At 39.7% G+C, this 20,795-nt stretch overlaps 1 protein-coding gene across 11 annotated transcripts in view; it reads right to left on the reverse strand.

Moving 5' to 3' along the window:
* enox2 (ecto-NOX disulfide-thiol exchanger 2) overlaps positions 1 to 20,795 on the reverse strand; it is a 186,741-nt gene that overhangs the window by 85,620 nt on the left and 80,326 nt on the right. For all 11 annotated transcript variants that reach the window (XR_003270064.2, XM_080289672.1, XM_080289641.1 and 8 more), the window contains one exon: positions 8,630 to 8,776. Coding sequence is in view for 8 of the 11 variants with exons in the window: in XM_080289641.1 (XP_080145767.1) it covers positions 8,630 to 8,776 (147 nt within the window). In the remaining 3 variants the exon portion in view is untranslated. The remainder of the gene's footprint in view (positions 1 to 8,629; positions 8,777 to 20,795) is intronic.

Genomic DNA, 20,795 nt, shown 5'->3' on the forward strand with positions numbered 1-20,795 from the left:
CAATTCAGGGTCACCGGGGGATGTAGCCTATGTCAGCTGTTATAAGGAGAGAGGCAGGGTACACCCTGGACAGGTCGACAGTCTATCACAGGGCTAACAAAGACACAGTCAATTATTTGCTCTCAGACTAATTGCTGGCCAATTAAGAATCACCAATTAACCTCATGTGTATATCGCTGGACTCTGGGAGGAAGCCAGAGTGTGCAGAAAAACTCACATTTCCAGCAACTCCACTCAGAAAGGCTGCAGCCATGTGGTAGATTCAAAACAAGAATGTTCTTGCAGTAAGGTGGCAGCGCACCATCACAACGCCCTCTTTTATTTACTGTAGATGATGAGGTCTTCACACTGTTTGCAGTCACATGTTCAAAAACACTTCTTAAACTGTGCAACTGTGTGCCCATGAATTCCTTCTGTGCTGCTTACGAAAGCCCATCCTTACTTGTGACAGACTCTGCCTCTCTGGGTATATAAAACAAAAAAAAGGACATCCCAACCTGTTGCAAAATAATTGGTTTTCCAGCATCTTGATGCGCCTGTCCCTGTTTTAGAAACATGTTGCTGGCATGAAATTCAAGAGAAGCATATTTTTTTTAGTGTATTGAGTTTGGGGGAAAATAACTTGCCTGTTAATTGGAGAATCCATTAACCACCTTACTGTTGTAGCTTACGGTCTATAAAAGCATGTATCTTGCTGCAGCTTATTATGCTAATTTATAGTACGTCTCTGCCGAGATCTGAAAATACCTGTTACTGGCCAACGTTTTCTGTCATGGCCTAGATTTTTTTAAATCCTAAAAATAGAGCCAACTGGAGAAGAAGAAGCGTAGTCCTTTGTCAAAATAATGACGAAAATGTTTTGGGTTTATTGTCAAGTGTTGCCAATAAATGCTGTCTATTCCAGCTTTAGGAGAACCAATGCATTTAGCATGTTGGATAAAGCATTATATTGTTTTTATGCAATAATACTCCCAAATCAAATATTCTCTCTGTATCAATTAACTGTTTATCAAAGTTTATACCAAAATGAACACTGAGCATTTTATGGGCTGTAGGTAGCTCACTGCTAAACTCTAAAATTTAAGCCTGCAGGGCATGTGCTGATTAGAAATCAATTTAGAAAAGACTAATTATAAGGATGGGAAAATGCCCCAAAATAAAACTTATTTGGTCATTTCCCCGAGGCCGAGGCATGAAGAAGCAACTAATTGTTCACCTTTCTTGTTACACTGCACGAATTATAACACCGAGAGGACCATTTGCAAAGCAATGCAGGTTTTTGGGTTTTGTTTTGTTTTTTGCTTTGACCATGAACAAAAATGACAGCCAAATGAATATTTCTGTTTTTATACTTTCAGAGCTTGAACCTTGCTTAAGGCTTTACCATTAACTTTAGTGCAAGTCTAGAGACACGTCAGAGCTGAGCGCCTGCTGGCACTGAATTATTTAGGTCTCATGTTTGCAGGCTTTGCAAGATGGGGTGAAATGGCACTAAATCCCTGACCACTGCAGCTGAAAGAAAAGTGGCAGGGAGCAAGACAGCATGATTAAAAAAATATAAGGATGACAAATGGGAAAAGGAAAAAGGAGGACAAACATCAATTTAATTTTCTTGCTCGACGATCATCAGTGGAATAGATCTAGAAACTGCACGTTTACCTGGATCAGACGCTTTGTATACGTGGTCTTTTTGTTGGAACTGCTGTAATTAACAGTTTCCTAAATACTAAAAGCTGCTTGACATAACTGTGCAAGAACACACTGTTCACAGTGACACAATGGCACTCTCCGTCTTTCCCTCAGCAGGAGTAGAGATAACTAAACTGTTATTTTGCAAGTGAAATAGAAGAGTCCCAGAAGAATAAGGAGCTGAACATGCATTTCAATCACTATTCTCTCCTGGAGTTAAAACACATATACTCTGTAGATATTGTGCGTAGAGTATCTGTCTTCAGAAACTTGCAGCTGCTCAATCTAGAACAATCACTTCAGAACTCAGAAAGTCATTACACTTTAATTCCCCTGCATGGCTGCATGCATCCTGTTAATCTCTTAATGAGTTCTTTTTAACATCAATCTGTCATTAGTGTCTCCAGTCCATCAGCATCACTCTAAATCTTCTGTGTGGCCTTGGCATCACAAAGACTGACATCCCGCTGCAGATCTGCCCCCACCTCAGCACGCGCCATGCAAGTCAGCTTACCCGCACACATACACCTCTACAGGACAATGACATAGTCATATATCTCAATGGACTGTCATCCACGACAGCTTGAGTAGCCCATTACAGAATTTACTTTCCAATAGACCCTTTGCCTACCAGTGGTGGGTCAGTGACATCACATTACATCTTTTATACTCAAATCCATTACCCTCCCATGTGACAACCAAAAAGGGCCACAAAAAGGCATACTACTGCCTGTAGTTCTCAAAACTATTACAAAGCACTTTTCAACATTCAGCTTACTGAACAGAAGTTTATTTCTGGTGTTTTGGAGCTCCAGACAGTCAGAGTGGAAACCATTTATCACGAGCAGGCCACAGTAGAAGACAGGGTGTGAACTACACGCTCAGACTTTGTACTGGCTAAATGGCATGACAAAAAAACGTTACGACATCGGGTTAGTCAACACTACTCTCCTTTATAGCGCTCAGCTGTTTATCAGAGGCAAAAATAAAGTGCTGTGCAATGGTTTGTTCTTCGTCAGGATTTCAAAATTTAAATCACTGTGGTTGCAAAACTACGTAGCACAAATACATCCGTCACATTATGTTAAGCAGTCGAGTCCAGGCATTTTTTTGGCCAGCGCAGCGCCTTGACAGATGACGAGATGAGCTAGGTTTACCGTTATAGCTCGGACACCTTCATTTTTTTTGTTTCTTTTTTACTGACTAGACAAGCTTCAGCAACATGAGAGAGATGCACCTGCTTCCACAGGAAAAAATAAATCTGTGTTTTAACATATCTTTATTGTAGCTAACACTTTGGTGGCTCAGGAAGCTACAAAGCACTCCTACTTATATTGAGCTTCCTGTCTGCATGTATTAACAGTGGGACATAGATTCATACATATATGGGCGTCCAAACCTTTGTGGACACGGGCAGGTGATGCATTTTACATCAGATAGATCCGTGTGGATATGCATACATCAAAAGGTACGATTTCAGCTTAAGGCTCAAGGAGACTGAAGACTGAATACAGCGAGGCACAGAAACTGAGAAACCTCTCCAAACAGTAGTTGTATAAATAGTATATATGAAAACTTGCTGAGCCATTTGATGGTTGTTAGGATGCAAGATTGTATAGATAAATCTGCACATGTCGAATATTTAATATATGTAATAAAGTTCTCTCTATAAAAGAAAGGTAGGATACATGTTTAACAGAAAGAAGTCAGACCTACATATATTTTAATAACATTTTTAACATTAATAACATCCCACTAGGATACAATAATATATACTGTCCATATAATTTTGCTGCTATATTTCAGATTATGATGCAGAAGCTGTCTGACAATTGTTGCCACTACCTACCTGCGCAGCATGTATTTTTATTTTCCTTGGCTAAATGGCATTAACCTTTTTCCTGCAGAATCAATAGATTCTATTCAATTCCTTTCTCACTAAAGGTTAATGCATACGTGATTGGATCGGTTAGAGCACAGTTCTTTTATTGGCTAAAACAATGCTAGTGAAATGGCATTCGTGTTGAAATTTAATTAATTGATTTTCATGCAATGAAAAAAAAAAAACCAATAAAAAGAAAAACATTTCTTTAATCTAGGCATTGGAAATGCGTCGGATAAAAATCACACGCATGGCCTTAGGTTTGAAAATATACCTCCCCTCTGATCACTTCAATATTTTTCCCAGTCAACCAACCTTGTTACAAGGGTGCTTGAAACCCAATCAGCCAAAGGGTAAGTGTTCTCCTTCAAAGAGCGTTTTCCACACAAAGTTATTTGTTACTGCAATGAGCAGACACACTGCTTGCAGCGGACATACAGATGTCAAACTATGCTAACTAAACTCGCCAATCCAAATAGTCCTTTCTTTACGAGTTTGTCCTCATGTCAGACATATTTGGGTTACATGAAAATACATTTAATTCAAAGTCCTTTAAGTAGGAGTGTTTCTTAGTATTGTGTTAACTCTCACTAACACACTGTAGACTGCATGAGATCAAGAATGTTAGTTAAAGAGTGCTGGAGGCACAGCGCTGCGATTGAAATCACACCTCATTACCAGAGTTGACAGGGCCTCCCCACAGCAGAGGAAACCCTCATTTTAAGGCCTGAAAAATGACAGACAGTCTTAAACAGAAATACCTTAAAAAATAAAATTGATTTCCATCTTCCCCTTCAGCTGTTCGGTTTTTTGGTAACTCAGTTTTAGTTTGACATCACAAAATATTAGAATGCCTTTAACTTTGGCTCTCTTTAAATCACACAAAACTGTTTTGGAAACTGCTCCACAAATTATGATTATCATTACTATTACATTAACATGCGCAACAGGCACGACATAATTCAATGTAACATGTGCAGTTGCTACTACACTGACATTTATATTCATTATAAAGGGTAAAACTGCTCCACTACAGGAGCAGCATCATTTTAAAAATCTCATTCTCTTCGCCACCTGCAGCTTAAACACAGCAGGACTTGAGGGGAAATGGGCATCTCTGGCTGTGTTGCAAAACTGATAACAAACAGTATAGGGAAGATCCGTGCAGTGCGCCTGCTAACCCTAAGGCACCACTTATTATGGATGGTTAAAAGACAGGCACACGCACAGAGTGGGTGCACATAAACAGAGAAGACTAAGAAAATAAAGAGCAAACATGGTGGCTGAGTGTGTAGTCGAACTATAGAGGGAATGGTCGCTGGGGAAAAAGTGCGTTAGTGTTTCATTTAAAAACTAAATAAAGTATAACAAAATTTTACTGGGCACAGAGAAGCTCAACAATAATCTCGTTTTTGTAATAACCAACTGGTAATGACCTCCCAAGTGATATGATGTTCACTGAACTTAATTTCTCTGGAACTTTTTCATACTGAAGTAAATAAAAACATGGAGTTAGTCACATCGAGTCAGAGAGAGAAGTGACTCTGACAAACTGTGTCTATTTAAAGGCCGAGTCCACAGAACATCAATTCAATTTCAAATGTTACTTTTTGACTGTTTACAAGACAGGAGTGCTCCATCCCCTATGTGTCTGTCTGCTTAGTGTGGCAATTTAACGATTTAAAGAAATGTCATCAGAAAAAATGAAATCTTTCCAAAGCAAGCCATCAAATCTGTGATGACTTCAATTTCTCATGTCAGTTAGTTCATTTGTTAATTCCCTAAATTTTAAATCAGTTAGTGAAAGACAATTCTGCTGTGTTACATTTGAGGGGGCTGCTGTATAATGCCACTAGAGTACCATGAATTGTACATGTAATGAGAAAACTCTTTCTATTTGAGTTTCTGAACAAGACTCAGTCAATACAGCTGTTAATGAGTCACAGTGCTTCAGAGGGCTCAAGGACCTGACCAGGTGAAGACAATCAAAAGCCAGACAGAATCCAACCCTAGAAGCCGATAAATTCACAGCTCCATCTGCTCTAGGCCACCATTTACCTGCTAGTCCTACAAGGGCTCCAACCAAGAAGGCAGAAATAACTGACAGACTCAGGTCATACCAGGCCAAGTCAAAGCTAATTTGTAGCCAATTTAATTCTGGAATAGCACATGGGGCAGCTAGATTTGTGATTTGTCAGTTTGGACTCAATGTAGTCCAACAGAATCACGTTAAAAGTCAAGAGAAGAAGAAGAAACTAGTTAAAGACAGTCTGACGCTGAATGGGTCCTTTTCAGTGAGAGACACCAACCTAAGACACTTCCAATGCAAAGACCCCTACACTTAAAGTCAATGAAGAAGTGTCAATACAGGTTAGACAATAGGATGAGGTCAAACATAAGAGGTAACCAGTGCTCCTCTATATCACCAAGTAAATGACAGATCATAAAAAAAGAATTACTGGGAATTTCAACACAATGTGGGCTGCTCCTGTACAATGTTAGTGCGGTGCTGCAATAATGCTTCAGCAGGTAACTTAATATGGCAAAAACTGGTAAAAGGTATATAGCAATACGATCAGTCCTCTATATTATTTACAATCTGAAATTTACGCACACTCGTGATTTCTAAGAACTGTTCTTTTGATGATTAACAATTATTACTGAGTATTACTGTAATATACGAGATCAAATCTCCAAAAATAGACTATGTTTGAGCAACCTTTGGTTAGAGAATGACAAAGTAGCTAATGATCCATTGCAACTCACAGATTATTGTAATGTGTCAAGTACAGAAAGAAAGTGTCAAGTTCTGTTGTCACTGCTTGACTGTACGGCACAAAATAATGAGGACTTAAGTCCATAGAGGAGTCAAGGAAGCTTGCAAGTGTTATATCCGAAACAAATTAGAATCTCATTTCAGAAAATCTGACCAAGACTCTAAAAATAGTTGAGATTCCTATGAAAATGGACATCCACACGTAAAATAACAGCCACTTTTCCATTTTATACGATCTTAACCCTGGGCACAGTTTGAAGGAAGATTCATCAGGTGAGTTTCACAAAGAAAAAAAATTAATAAATAAAAAAATCGGACGAATGCTGTAGGAAAAGCGGTGATTTTCCTACAGCATTCGTAGCAAAATGCTGTAGGAACACATAGCTGGATTTGCATAATCCAGCTATGTGTAGCACCGTTTACCCAAGACAAATTTCCCATGTGGGAGAATAAGGCTTATTCTTATGATTCTTGTGAACTGTAGAGCGTTGGATGGAGGGATGATGGATGCCTTACCACCACATCAGCTCATGGGCCCTTCAGCTGGATGAGAAAAATAAATAAATCTCCTTTTGCTTTTTTGACAGGCAGAAATAGAAATTCTCGACCAGGATATCCTCTGGTTACACTGGAAGCTCTGAAAAACTGTCCATTGCCCCTTGAGGCCACTTGCTGTTGAGTTCCCAGGCTGTATAAGATCACATCCTTGTATTATGTAATACTGGAGAAACCAAGTTCTCAGAGAATGGCAAATATAAATATAATACTATAAATAATTTTGTGCAGAATTACCAAGTTACACAGAGCCAAAATACTGTAAGCGTAAAACTATAACTCTATACACTGTTACCACTGTTGCTCTGAGCACTTTTTGAATATACTGAACATTTCTGCCTCGTCTAATGTGACTTAAACATGACAGCAGAACAACGCAGTAAATATTCTCAGTTTCTGCTGTGAATGCACGGTCATACTGACAGAGTGATTTCACATTAAACTAATGACATTATGACCGTAGGATACTTGGTTCTCACTGCTGTTGTGGGAAATCTAACAAGTGAGAGCTCATTGATCATGAAGAAACTGGAATCTAACAAAAGAAAAAGCTCCATGTTTGTTTACATTTGCACAACATGCTCTCTTCATAAACTTATCTGTATAGATCAATTTTAGGAGGTTTGTAACACAGTTGAGACATTTTTTCTTAATTGAAAAGCTGTATTAAGCCAACAAACTCCTGCAATAATACAAAGCATTGTGTTTTGGTAATTGGTGCATTTTCTAATTTAAGGCTTTTTACCGATCGCTACCTTCTTTTATTTCCCCCACATGTCAACATGTGGTGTCAATTTCACTACCCCCCCCCCCCCACACACACACACACACACACACCCACCCCGCCCTTCTACAATCATCTAAGATACATTGCCCAATTAGAGTTTAGCGTGGTCAGCGAATTAAAATTAAATTGCCATCAAGTCATGGACTCGTTCATGTGAAGATGTGAGGAAAAGATGAAGAGTCGATTAAGACTGCGCTAATGTGAAGTATTAATTAGCATTGCCACGAAAGCAGAGCTCACAGAACAACACCTCTCTGTCTTAAGGGCCTTTTTGTTCTATTACTTACAAAGCAATTAATTAGTCAGTACTTCTTTAATTCTTTAATTAGAAAGTCCTTTTTTAATTTGACACATTACCAGGCAAACACCAACACTTACTCAAATTACTGTTTAATTATAGCACATCCTCACATAAACGCATGCACGCGTGTGCACTTTTCTCAGTGTGTCCCTCCCTGTGGTCAGTGTTTGTGTGAGAAAACTGAAGCTGTGTTGGAGCTGTGATTGGCAGCCTGTGTTGGCACGGTAACAGACAGTCAGGCGCGTACACACAATCTCACCGGAGCATTTTTTTTTTCTGCTGCAGCTGCCTGACCTCCAAACAGGCCTGACAACCAGAGCCCGAGGACATGGCAAGGTAATCGAAAACAACAAAGACTGAACTAAGCTACTCTTTTCCATACTGCCGCCAAATAATAGGATTATGCAACAATTCACATTGCACTTATTTGATGTTGGTAGAGGAAGACGGAGGGGAGAAAGGTAAGAAATATAACTGTTGTATCAAAGCACTCCTAAGTGAAGGGGGGTATTCTCCATTTGAGGTTACAAACTCTTGCATTTAGAAATTTGACATGGCTGAGGGCAAAATGAGGATTTGAGACCATAGAGCAATCCTGCAGCAGTGGTGCAAAACTTGTGAGGTAGCTGCTGTTAGTACCTGGAGGAAGGCTGGCTCTCTTCCTCTTCTTGCTGTTTTCTGCAGTGTTTTCCAAGGGAGGACAGTCGGTCACCAGCTGTCCGCTGGAACCGTTGAACTGAAGAGGGTCGTTGTTGGCTGCTGGATCAAAAGGCAAAGCGTTGAGTCCTGCAAAACAGACAAAAACAAAATGCCACAATATATTCAATTAAATAACGACTCTTCGTTTATTTAAAATGATGTGAGATAAATGAGATTACAAAAAAGTGGACGACATATATAAAGAGTGTCACTAAAAATGCTCCCGTTTTGGGCCTGACACTGCAAAACAAGTTCAACTATCTTCGAGTCACACTGGACTCAAACCGTTTACATGCTAAAAGTTGTAAAATATATTTTTAAATGTAATCAGTTTAGACCATTGCTACAGTCAATAGCAGATGGAATAACACTTAAATTAATTAACCCTAATCAGGCTGATAAAACCCATTCTCATTGGTACAGCAATCTAGAAAGCCAACTGGGCTACACTGATAAATTAGTATTTCTGCTGAGATTCAAATAGCCAAGGTTTATATTGCTGTTAATTAAAATGTGCTCGCTCTTTAAGAAAACAAAACCAAAACTAATATGGGATTTTATTTTCTAGGTCTTCGTTTCAGTTGCTCACTTCCAGGCAAAAATAGACAACGATACACTGGATGCCTGACATATGAATCAATATTTTGTGCTTGCCTGGGCAGACGGGTATGTGCAAGGCTTCCTTCTCTTCTAATCAAGGTCAGTTTTAACAAGGCCACAACCTAATAGTAAAAATAAGACAGTGTGGTGAAGACAGCTTTTTCCTTAGCATCTTTATTTCGATCATACGAGACAGTAAGAACACTTGAATGAATCTGTATTTATCACTAAATTATTATGAGATTCCCCCCCAAGTCCTAATGAATGTATCACTTATTCTGCGCTCTTTAAGAGCTGCATTAGTTCATAATTCAGAGCGGGGTCCTGGAGAGACTCCGTCTTAATTCATGAAAAATTCATGACACTTCTTTGAGCTCAGATTTGTTTTCCCTCCATGGCAAAACAGAGCAGAAACCCCACTTTACTGTGGCTCTATTACAGGTCTGAGAGACTAATCAGTTTGTATCAAACTCAGATGTAGCTATAGACATTCATTTTTTATTTTTTTAAATTGTGCACTGAAACTGTTGTAGCCTTGTTTTTTAGCCCATCAAATACTCAAGACTTCAGGATGATGCTCTAATGATGCAGCTTTGAAGTAGTGGTTTAATTAAGGCTTATACAGCTAATGAGGTTACTGATACCTTTGTCAACTGTGTCTCAACCTTTCATGACTATAATCTGTCAACAACAAGATTGACCAGTAGCTTTTATGTGACTAGCAACTGACATAGACAAAGAAAAACAGATAGATCAAGCCTCACTTTAAAAAGGAGAATAAGGAAAGTAGAGAACTACCAAATTTCCCCTTGAATTTTATAAATCTAGTGTGCAAACTCCCATTCTGTTACATAAACAATCAGTTAAAAACAAACATACAAACAAACAAAGAAAAAAAACCAGAAAAAAAACATAGGATAAAGTCTGTTAGAAAGTTAATGCCATGCTTGCAATTCCAGCAATAAAACCTGAAACGAGGCCTTAAAATACTTTAAATCTGTGCATGGGAGATTTCTCAGATTTAGGCATTGGTATTTTCTGCACAGTCGGTCTGAGTAGTGTGTGTGAGCGTGCACGCACGCACAGAACCCTCTTAAGTCAATCTCTATTCAACATCCATCTGTCACGTCTTTAAAGATGACCGTCCAGAGAGCGAAATAAATGCATTCCTCTGCCAATGTTAACTCTGTCACCAATAAACAGCAACAGTTTACATCTGAAGAGATGAGACTTTTAGTCATGCGCTTGTGAGTTCCCAAGCGAAAGGCAAAGAGTAGTTATGGAAAAAGTGAAGCAGCACTGAACACTGACCACTAAGCTTCAGTGGTTACAGTGTTACTGCCCTTCCAGATGAAGGAAAGAGCGTCACTTTAGCTCACAGTGGTGAGCTTCTCCAACAATTTTACAAGATTTGTTCCTAAACGGAAAAAAAGGACTTGAAAATATGGTGCAAAGGTGAATGAAAATAGGCAAATCTGTGGCACTCAAATTGTTGATTTTATTTGATCTAGAGTTCATGACAGAAGGCTCCAAGGACTTAAACATTTTTTATTTTTTTTAAAATCAAGTTCAGTAACTTATCTGGCTCTTGAATGATACCATTACTCTGGAATTAACTGCAGAGAAAATAATGGACACAATAAATCGGCCTCAATGAAAAAGATTTTGGCTGCAAATCTTCATTTCTAATCACACACTAGAATCTTGTTTTTGAAGTTTAAGCTCTCAAGAGGCCATTTTCAGAACCAGAAATTGGACAGTTACTCACACCAGAAATGTCTTGGTTTAAATGTGCAGGGTGGGAAGAGAATTTATGAGTAAAGGCGGTGAGTGTGTGAGCTTTGTATACTAACAATGTCTTTCCAGGGTCATCGCCCCTACTTGAGTCTGTGGGCTGATGAATGGCGTATTTAAGTTTCAACATCTGGCCAGGGCGTGTAGCGATGTCGGGGAGAATCACTCCCCAGAGGGAGAAGAAAATAAATGCCAGGAGGGTGGGAGGAGATGGACAGCAGGGCTGCAGAGTAAACCGAGGAAATGAAACAGAGACTTCGAGCCTCAGAACGGAATACAAAAGAAATATCACAAATGACTCTGGGCTGCTCGTCCAACAAGAATGAATTAACAACATGCACCATTAATGGTACAGTGAGCCAGGAAAGCACAGGACCATTAGAATGCACAGTGAAAGTCAGTGGCTCATTAAAACACCATTGAACTGCCTTGGAATTGAAACAAGGTAGTACGTCTACATTGTGAGTTTCTTGGGAGAATGCGAGCCAGTTTCTGCTGATTATTTTAAAGTTGAGCCAGGTCAACAAACAACACAAAAACAAAACATGGAAGTAACCAAGCTGGATCCAAGCAGTTACAACAATAACTGCTCATTAAACTCACACATAATTTACCTCACAATCTATGAAATGTGATCCATAATCCCACGTTTAACCTGCTTTACTCATTTTCTTTTAGTACACTGATCAGCTTTGAGATTTTAGACTAATGGTTATACAAATTAAGGAATTTAGGAAATTAGATTAGATAAGACTATTTATTTCACAAATGCCCTATTTTTTAATTTGACACTGTTGAAAACAAGTTGTATCTTACATCTAGTTGTATCACACTTCATAAGTCACTGGGAGCTATGGAAATTGAACCTATGAGCTTTCAAGTACAAGACAGCGCACTGAGCTGTAATGATTTTCTTCCTAACACGTTTGCATAACTCTCTTGTAGCCTTTAATCGAACAAATATCAGCTAATAAACCAATTGGTGGATATGAATAATGCAGAGCATAAGGAAATGTGCATCAGCGCACCACTGCGAGGATGGGCATTAGTGCGGGGACGACCTAAGCAGCGAAGTCTTTAAACTAGAGCAGAGAAAATACAGAGACCATGTAGATTATTGGGCATTCATCCATCTGAACAAGGCAAAGGGCAAGACGGTGGCACATTCCATTAACACAGTCCCAACCTCAGAAATAAATCAGCTTCTCTGACTAATCCACTGCATTACTAAACCCGAACTGTCAACAAAGCGTCTTTCAGCTCCACTGATTTGCATCGGACGTTTAAAGTGGCTGAGCACATTCGCCTATCAGATCAGGTGAAAAACAACTTTTAATCCTGAACATCACAAAAAAAGCCAGAAGAGGAAATGCTGCATAAAGATCTGTGTGTTTTTCTGTCTTGTTGAGATGGAGCAGATTCATGCACTTTGGTCAAAGAAACAAGAAAAACACCTTCCCCATACACTGCTTCCGTTTTGCAAGTTTGTGAGCTCACAGTTGGATGCATCCGACAGACCTAATGCTCTAAAAAAAGAAAACATATTCATGATACCCAGCTGTGGTGAGAAGCAAGGGGGAAACCCAGAGCAGTTGCCCCACTAGAAGCAAAACCAAGACTTCTTTCTTATTTTCTTTGGCTATTTCAAAAGAACCCAGCTAAGGTGGAATGCCTCCTGGATGGCACATACTGCAGATATTACAGACATTACTCTTAACTCCTTGGTGTCATCCCCAGAAGACTTGGTGGAGGCAACTGAGGAGAGGCAGGCTCGGGCAGCTCTATTCAGATAGCCAGCGGTGTACACACTGTATAGGTTGTCAGTTCATCACAGGACACCAAATGGTCATTTTTTTGGTTTCGTTTTGTTTAAACAGAATTCCAAGTTGGCGTCACAGTTTGGAAAGAGGTCACAGCTACAAGGTCCTGTATGGAAACTGCATGTTCTCCCTATGTCACTGTGAGCTTCACCCCACACTTCAAAGGTATTCATGGGGTTAGGTTAACTGGTGATTCTGAACTAGCTATTAGTGTTGATCCTGAGGCCGACTGGCAACCTGTCCAGGATGTCCCAAAACTATTGCCCTATAACAGCTGTGATGGGCTCGAGCTCCACTGAAACCACACATTCACATTTAAGAAACCTGGAACACAAATGCAACGTTGCTCGATAACTAAATGATTCTCTGTCTTTGTTCTTTGCTGGAAAGTTTTTAATGATGGCATTGCATTGTTTGACATTCAACTATTTTAACTGAATATAATAATAAAAACCATTTCTAATAATGCCGTGATATACAGTGAAGCTGCCAGAATGTTAAAGAAACACTGTGAGACAGGTTTGGCCATACTGTCGCCACTAGTTTTTAAAATCAATACACAAAATGCTTTAGCACTATAGTCAACACTATATTGTCTATATTGATGACACACTAGTGAAGCAGACCACGTGCATAATAAGTGCCAGGGTAGAAAAGGTATGAAAGTTTTATAAGAATGGCCTAAGAGTTCAGGCTCCATTACCAAGAGGCAACATAAGCATCGATATAATAATGCAGCCCACAAAGTGACTTTGTGGTAATATTTTGAATCATGCTTCATTGCACTTACTGCAAAGCTGGCAGAGTGTGGGTCAGAGTAATGTGACAGTCACAGGCTATAAGTCTCATTTCTGCTGGCAACTGGCAAGTCTACAAACAGGATCCCAAATTAACCTTCAGTCACCTGAAAGGGTAGTGATCAGCCACAAGACCTCACTTAGCACTCACTAAAAAGGGTTTGTGCATAGATCAGACACTACAATAAAATGAGATGTTACTCTATTCATATCCCGTCTTGTGTGTCCATCAGGACACATTCTGGCTCTGGACTCACTGGACACGAGCTCCAAGCTTCCTAAAAAGGCAGCTGACTGTAGATATGAATAAACAAGGTGTCTGACTGATACGGCTTAGCAAAGGATGCAAAGAACGGCAAGCAGCTGTGGTATTCTCAAGAGACCATTAACGAAGCTTTTCACTTCCTGTGTATTTATAGCAAAGACAAAGAGCAGTTAAAACCACAAGCACTCCACACAAAGTGGGAAAAACAAATTATCATTTTAGGTACAACCGTGTTTTCTGACAGAAAATTAATAACCGAGGGTATGTTTCTCACCCTTTCCCCAAAATATTAACAACAAAATATTATTAGTCTGTCGCATACGCAATACACAGTAGTTCATATTTTAAGCGAGCTACGGCAGCAGTCAAAAACAAATTGTCACGTAATCTCCGAGACAAGTTTCCCAAACTCAAGCTTTAATGAAAACTTGGGTTTTGTTTTGAATTCGCACGCCTGAGGGGCCAGTTTTCCTCTGTCAGTTTGCGGTGTTGTGCGCACACATGAGTTGATCGCCATGAATACTCTCGAGGTGTTTTAAGTCACGTTCTTGATCAGGAGTGACAGACTTCATCCAGGTAAAACCAGAGGCAATTAAAAGCCATTAAGACAGCAGCCTGGCCTGACGCAGCTTCAGCAACTCAAGGCGGGATGGGAGGAAGTCTGGCAGAAAATTGATTACGGTGAATATGGAGGGCACAGTGACACCGTTACCCACGGGGGCTTCTACCAACTGGAGATTGTACGTGATGCTGTTATGGACGCCCGTTTCCATGGAGACCTGTCAAATTAAGACAGAAGATCTCTGCTGGGTAATCTATCCGCTTGGTTGTACACAGTCAGTGTGATATGTGCTCTATGGGACCTTACTGTACATTCTAGAAAAGCCCTTTTTTTACAGCTGAAGCTGACAAAGTTTCAGCATACAGACCTTGTGGTTGCGCACTACACTTACATTCCCTACAGATTTGGGGGTGTAGTAGCGAGATGCATGACACTTCAACAACATAGCTCAGAAAAAAAGACATTTAAAAGACTTTTTTTGCTAACTAGACAAAAATAAGACTAGTTTAAACTGCCAATGCAGTTTAAAGATGTACGGTAATTAGGCTATAGTGATCATAGCATCCTCCTAAAAAATGATATCTAGGATATTCAGCTTTTTGCATCTTTAAGTAAATGTCAGAGACACCAATCAGGGTTAATATCGTGATAAGTACGTAGAAAGAATTATGTTCTTATGGCTGGGAGTTTAGTAAAGGTCAATGTATTCCCTGATGTTGAGATGACATTTTAAAAAGATGCCAGAATATCTCATAGTGCATTTATAAACATCACCCATTTCTGCATGCAAAATAAACACTAATAATAAGTTGGCATATGGAGCTCAAACTGTGGCAAAAAATGGATCAGGTTATTAGTGTTTAGGGAGGGAAATACATTTACGCGTTTGCCCATATTTGCGGTGCTCACTTGAGCTGTGCTTCAAACAGTCTCAAGTTTGCATTCAAATTGAGGAGTACAAGCTCCCTGTAATAATGTCATGACTATTCATTAAATCAGTAGCAAGTTTATAAAAAAAAAAATCCTCCTCAGACCCCCTCTGTCATTCTCCAAGCCTCAAGGGATTCACTGAAGGTTAATTTATTTAAATCTCCCATCCACTCATCTCTATTCCATTAAACTCACTAAGAATCTTTGGTTTGCAGTCTAATCCGCTTTCTGCTGTCAGAGGCCTATGCCCTTTCTGCAATGCAGTCAGTGCATGCGGTTGTTTGCGTGTGCACTCGTGCATGCGTGTGTGTTAACGAGACAACACAGCAGCTGATAAGGTCACGTTAGCTCACACACATACACACACGCTCATGCATGTGGAATGTCCTTTGAGACCGCTGCATAACATTGGTCAAATAAATCTAAAAAGGCGATGAAGTTAAAATGTAGGTTTCTCCCGAGAGACCCGTTCTTTTCTACTGTCCTCGAGGCCACAAAATGTCTAAGCCCTTACCATCTGTTCGCTCCTTTGAAAGACAGGATACTTTAATGCATGTGGGGCATGGCCACATCAAGCCATCAACAATTAGGCTCCACTACTAAGGATATCTTGGCTATGTAGGCAATTGCTGTATCATTACTACGGCGTGGCATGCATTACGACTGGCACTGGCACTCATATGCTAATGACTTTGGAAACACTCACCCTTTCCTTAAACAGCCGTCAACGCTATTAGCAGTCTGTCGGAAAACCATCCAGCCTATGGTGATGTGTTTTTGTGTTCCAGAGAGCTGAGTAATGAGACGCTCGCTGGCTCCAACACACTTCAACAATGGCACACGTAGAGCTGTTTGAGTTTGGACACTACTGGCTGAAAACGGTCACCTTTAAAGCATACTTGGCTCAACCCGCTATATGGCCATTCTGTGCCGAGGTCACATCAGGAGATTTGGTTTATTTTGTGAGATCTAAATATTCACAGTGATCTTAACTTGTGCAGTATGAAGAAGTCTGCCAGATCGCTCTCATTAGCAATGCACACTTTGGTTGGTGTCTGCCACCATGTACAGAGAAGATGAATGCTCCTTAATAGCAAGGATTGACTCATTCCTGCAAAGACTATCCCGTCCGTTCTGAAATCTTTGCTGCTCTATAATTTGTTTCAGACCCGAGTATATATTATACTTGCAAGGGAAAGGATAGAAACAGAGGACAGAGGAGATTTATGATGAGCAGCTGCCAGCGCTGACAAAAGCTTTTAAAAGCCGCAAGATGTGTCCTGCTCTCTAGCTTTTTGCCTTTGATTGCACAAGTCCAACTTTTCTCTTTCAGTAGCCTTTGTCCATGTAAAACTATATCACTTTTGCATATTGGAGGAACTGACCATTATCCAGCCTTATTAATAATTAAAAGCTAAGGAGAAAAGAGAATAAATTAGGCACAGGAAATGGAGACTAGGAAGAAATACCAGAGAAAGAGGTCAGAGTTTATTTTAAAATGAAAATCTAAGTAGTTCTGTCATTAAATTCCTGCATTGTTAATGTTATTGTTTGTCGCAAAGCCCCCGAAGAACCAAAGACCAGAGATCATCTCTCAGACAAAACTCTCTAAAGCTTAGAGACAACCTAGTACTACATCTCTTATTCAAGCTCACTCTCTCATTTGAATCCTTTTCTGCCTCAATTTTCTGTACTTGCTTGCCTTAAGTAAAAGGGTCACTGGAGTATTTACTGCAATAATTTTCAAAGGAAAGTTTTCAGTTTCATTGAATACTGATGTAACCTAAGGCCTTTGTGATGGCTTCCATATAGACAGTATTTCTTACAAAGCGGTGATAATTTGTTTCTTGATTAAATGCACTTGGAGAATAGTAATTAATCAAAGGAGATAGAGCCGATGTCTGTAATAATCCATAAAGAAAATGAATAGTGACAAGTTACTGTTTAAAAAAGGCAATACGTTCAAAATACAATGGAAGTTCGGGCCCTGCAGCCAGCAGTACACGAAAATGAGAATCATTAGCCTAAATCAACTTACAACCGTCCTAAAAAATTAGTTTCTTGACTCAGCTGGCGTCACAACTTCAGATTTCTTTGGAAACCATGTTAAGCACATTTTTGAAAAGCACACCCACACCTCATCAGCACTCTTCAGAACATCCCAGAGGCGGTACTTGGTTTCAAGAAGAGTAGATAAGAAGTCTTATTCCCTTGTGTGTCAATTAATACTTGTAAAAAGTGCTCCACACTTGTTTGTATTGTTTGTCTTGTGCGTGCAGCTTCCCCTCTCTTCCCTCTCTGAAATGACAAAATGAGTGCAACTGAATCGGTGTCCAACTGCATCAGACCCCCTGAGTGACAATTCAAGTGAGACCTGTCTAGCTCCAGAACAGCCCATTTTCAAAAGACAATTCTTTGCCTTTGATGCTATTTTGGGATGTAGCTACCGTACAGGTCTGAAGAGGAGAATTACCAGATGGCTACTTGTCATTCTCCAGGAGTCGGAGCTTTAAATGCTGGTCCAGCTTGCTCTCATCCTCAGAGCGGGGACTAATGCTGATCACGATCCAGTAGGACACACATTCTGCCGTTTTATAACCGCTGATTAGAAGCAATAGTAATTTTTACTTTCAGCTGTTACAACTGCCACCAAAAGACATAGCAGTCTGAGTCCTAGTTCAAAAACTCAACAGCTGGGAATTTCTTATTGCAGATCTACTGATCCATGGTATGACATGACATACTGCTAAATGATTTCACTTGCCACACCCCCTATGTAAAGATAATCCAGTAGTAACGATCTGAAAAGCATCTAGTTAAACCATAACCACAATATCACGTTAACGTAATCTGAATTTAAACTATGGCTTACAAGAACTCAAGTTTTATTTTTGTAGCTCTGGGAAACTGTTCCATTTAATATGAATACGGACAAAAATAGTTGTTCTGATCTATGACGGTAGAGACATTACTAAAAATAGGTTTGAAGGTGTCAGAAAAAAAGAAAAGGCAAAGTCATCTGACGATATGTAGAAATAAAAAAAAAGTGTCTTTTTTCCATTTACAAATGACTTCGTGGGAACACTGTGTGAATGTCAGTCCCATTATGCCCATTTTTGTGGTTGTGGTGTCTTGAATCTCCCTGTCATACCAGGCTTTCTGCCTTTGTGTCCCTTCAGTACAGCATGAAACATTTTTTGGGCTTCAAATGTGGTTCAGTGACCTTTTGTACAAACTAATTTGCTGAAAACCGTTAGCAACACTTTGTTGTATAATTTCACTGTAATATTTTGTCACCATTTTGAGAAAAAAAAAAATCTATCTATCGATCGATCGATCGATCGATCGAGAGATTTGAGCCATTCCTCATTTCTTTAGTTTTGCTAAAAAAGGGAAAAAGCTCTAGAGAAACAACACCAAGTTTTGAGGCAAGCTTTCTTGTAACCTCCAGGAACAGTTCTCCAGGATTCCCGAAGGATTGGGGAGGCCAATCCATGACTGACGGCGTTCCATTGTGTGTTCTTCTATTCAGGTATGCTTCTACTTCACTGGCAGTGTGTTTGGGATCATCGGCATGCTGCAAAAATGAAGCCAATTCAATGTTTCTTAGATGGTATTGCATGGAGGATCAAAATCTGATGTACTTTTCTGTGTTCCTAATTCAATCAATCTTGACAAAATCCCCAACACCAGTGGGTGAAATGCAGCTCCAAACCACTGCAGGTCCTCTATGTTTTACAGATAGCCGTGGATGCTTACCGTCTACTTCTCCCTTGAACTTCTCCGTACATTTTAACAGCGATATGCTAAGAATATAACAGAAGTGTTTGGATTCATCGCTCTATAAGACCTGTTACCACCAATTTCAGTCCAAATGTGTAATTTGACATACTTCTGCCCGGTTCTTTTTGTTGCATCCTTCTTGACAGCCACCTTTCCACCGAGGCCATTTCTGATGAGGCTTCAGGGAACTGTGGATTTGTCAACTGAAGAGCCAGACACCTCTGTTCATTCCTGCATCAGGTCTTTGCTGGTTTTTTTTTCCTATTTAAGGATATGATTTTCAGATACTTTCATCTGCAGTAGAGAAGTCTCTTTTTTTTTAAGGTCTGCCACTTCTATGCTCAACTTGTCCAGTTTCTGATTATTTTTTAAGGACACACTACACACCAATGCCAGATAAGCCATTTTTTTGGCTAGTAACTCTTTGGGAATCACCTTGTTGGTGCAAATATACCGTTATATAGTCGTTAAGCTGTTTATCTGACATTTTCCATTGACTGGATGGGAACAAATTATCAGTTTTTTCCTGGTAGAAAAAAAATTCTGAAAAATGGTCTCAAAATGAGTGAAAAAAAACAAAACAAGGTGTGTGTTTTGTTTGCCAACAATATTACAGATTCAAAGTCAACACCAAGATTCACAGCAGAGCAAATACATAAATAAATAAAATGCTATGATACTGCACATTTAAGTCATCCGCACAGTCTGGAATTTTTGTGCTGTTTTATCCTTACTCAGTACAGACGTTCTAACATTTGGAGCTGTGAATGCAAAAATAACCAAAACAGTATTTAGTCACACATGAGAGTGCTAATGGACCCTGTGGCAGAAAATGTCAGCACTCATTGTCTGAAGTCTCTTGTTGTTTTGTCACTGGCAAATGCGAGAGAAGGTGTTTGTGGAAAAGAGGGTTTTAGCGTGCCAGAAGGAATTATTCAGTGGAGCAAGAGAAACCTCATTCTGAAATGACCAGGGAACAAGTCAGGGAGAATCTCTTCCAAATGCTGCCACGCTGATATTTGAGGCACAAATAAAGAAAACAGCTGAAGTAGGGCACAAGAGCGCAAAACATCTTTGTTTTAATTTGGGGAGGCTGGGAGCTGTCGGGGTCACAATGGGTTGCACTCAGTCAAGTAAACACCCACTTAGGAACTCTGTGAGTTATTTGATTTATTCAAATGCCTTGGGTTTCCACTGATGCATGCTAAAGATAAGCTCTGACTCATTTAAAAAGAGAGAAACACTGTGACAAAGGCCAAAGTGAATCATCTTTTTAATGTGACCCCTGGTGCAAACTTCACTAACAAAATATGCCACCGCAGGAAGAATAGTAAGCATAAAGTTTTGTTGGAGATGGCAAGAGTACACCATTAGCTAGTGTTTTTCAGAAAGGATGTATACACCCTTTTATAAAAATGCTGGAAATAAGATAGATGATGGAATAAAGCCAATTTTACAGTAGTAACAGGTTTAATGTTGACGGCACTGCTAAATACTCAGCTGATGAGGACACTTGCATGCTGCCTCCTGGCTGCATGCCAAATATCCTTGGGCA

Source organism: Astatotilapia calliptera, chromosome 2 (assembly GCF_964374335.1).
Source record: "Astatotilapia calliptera chromosome 2, fAstCal68.1, whole genome shotgun sequence".
Lineage (NCBI taxonomy): Eukaryota > Metazoa > Chordata > Actinopteri > Cichliformes > Cichlidae > Astatotilapia > Astatotilapia calliptera.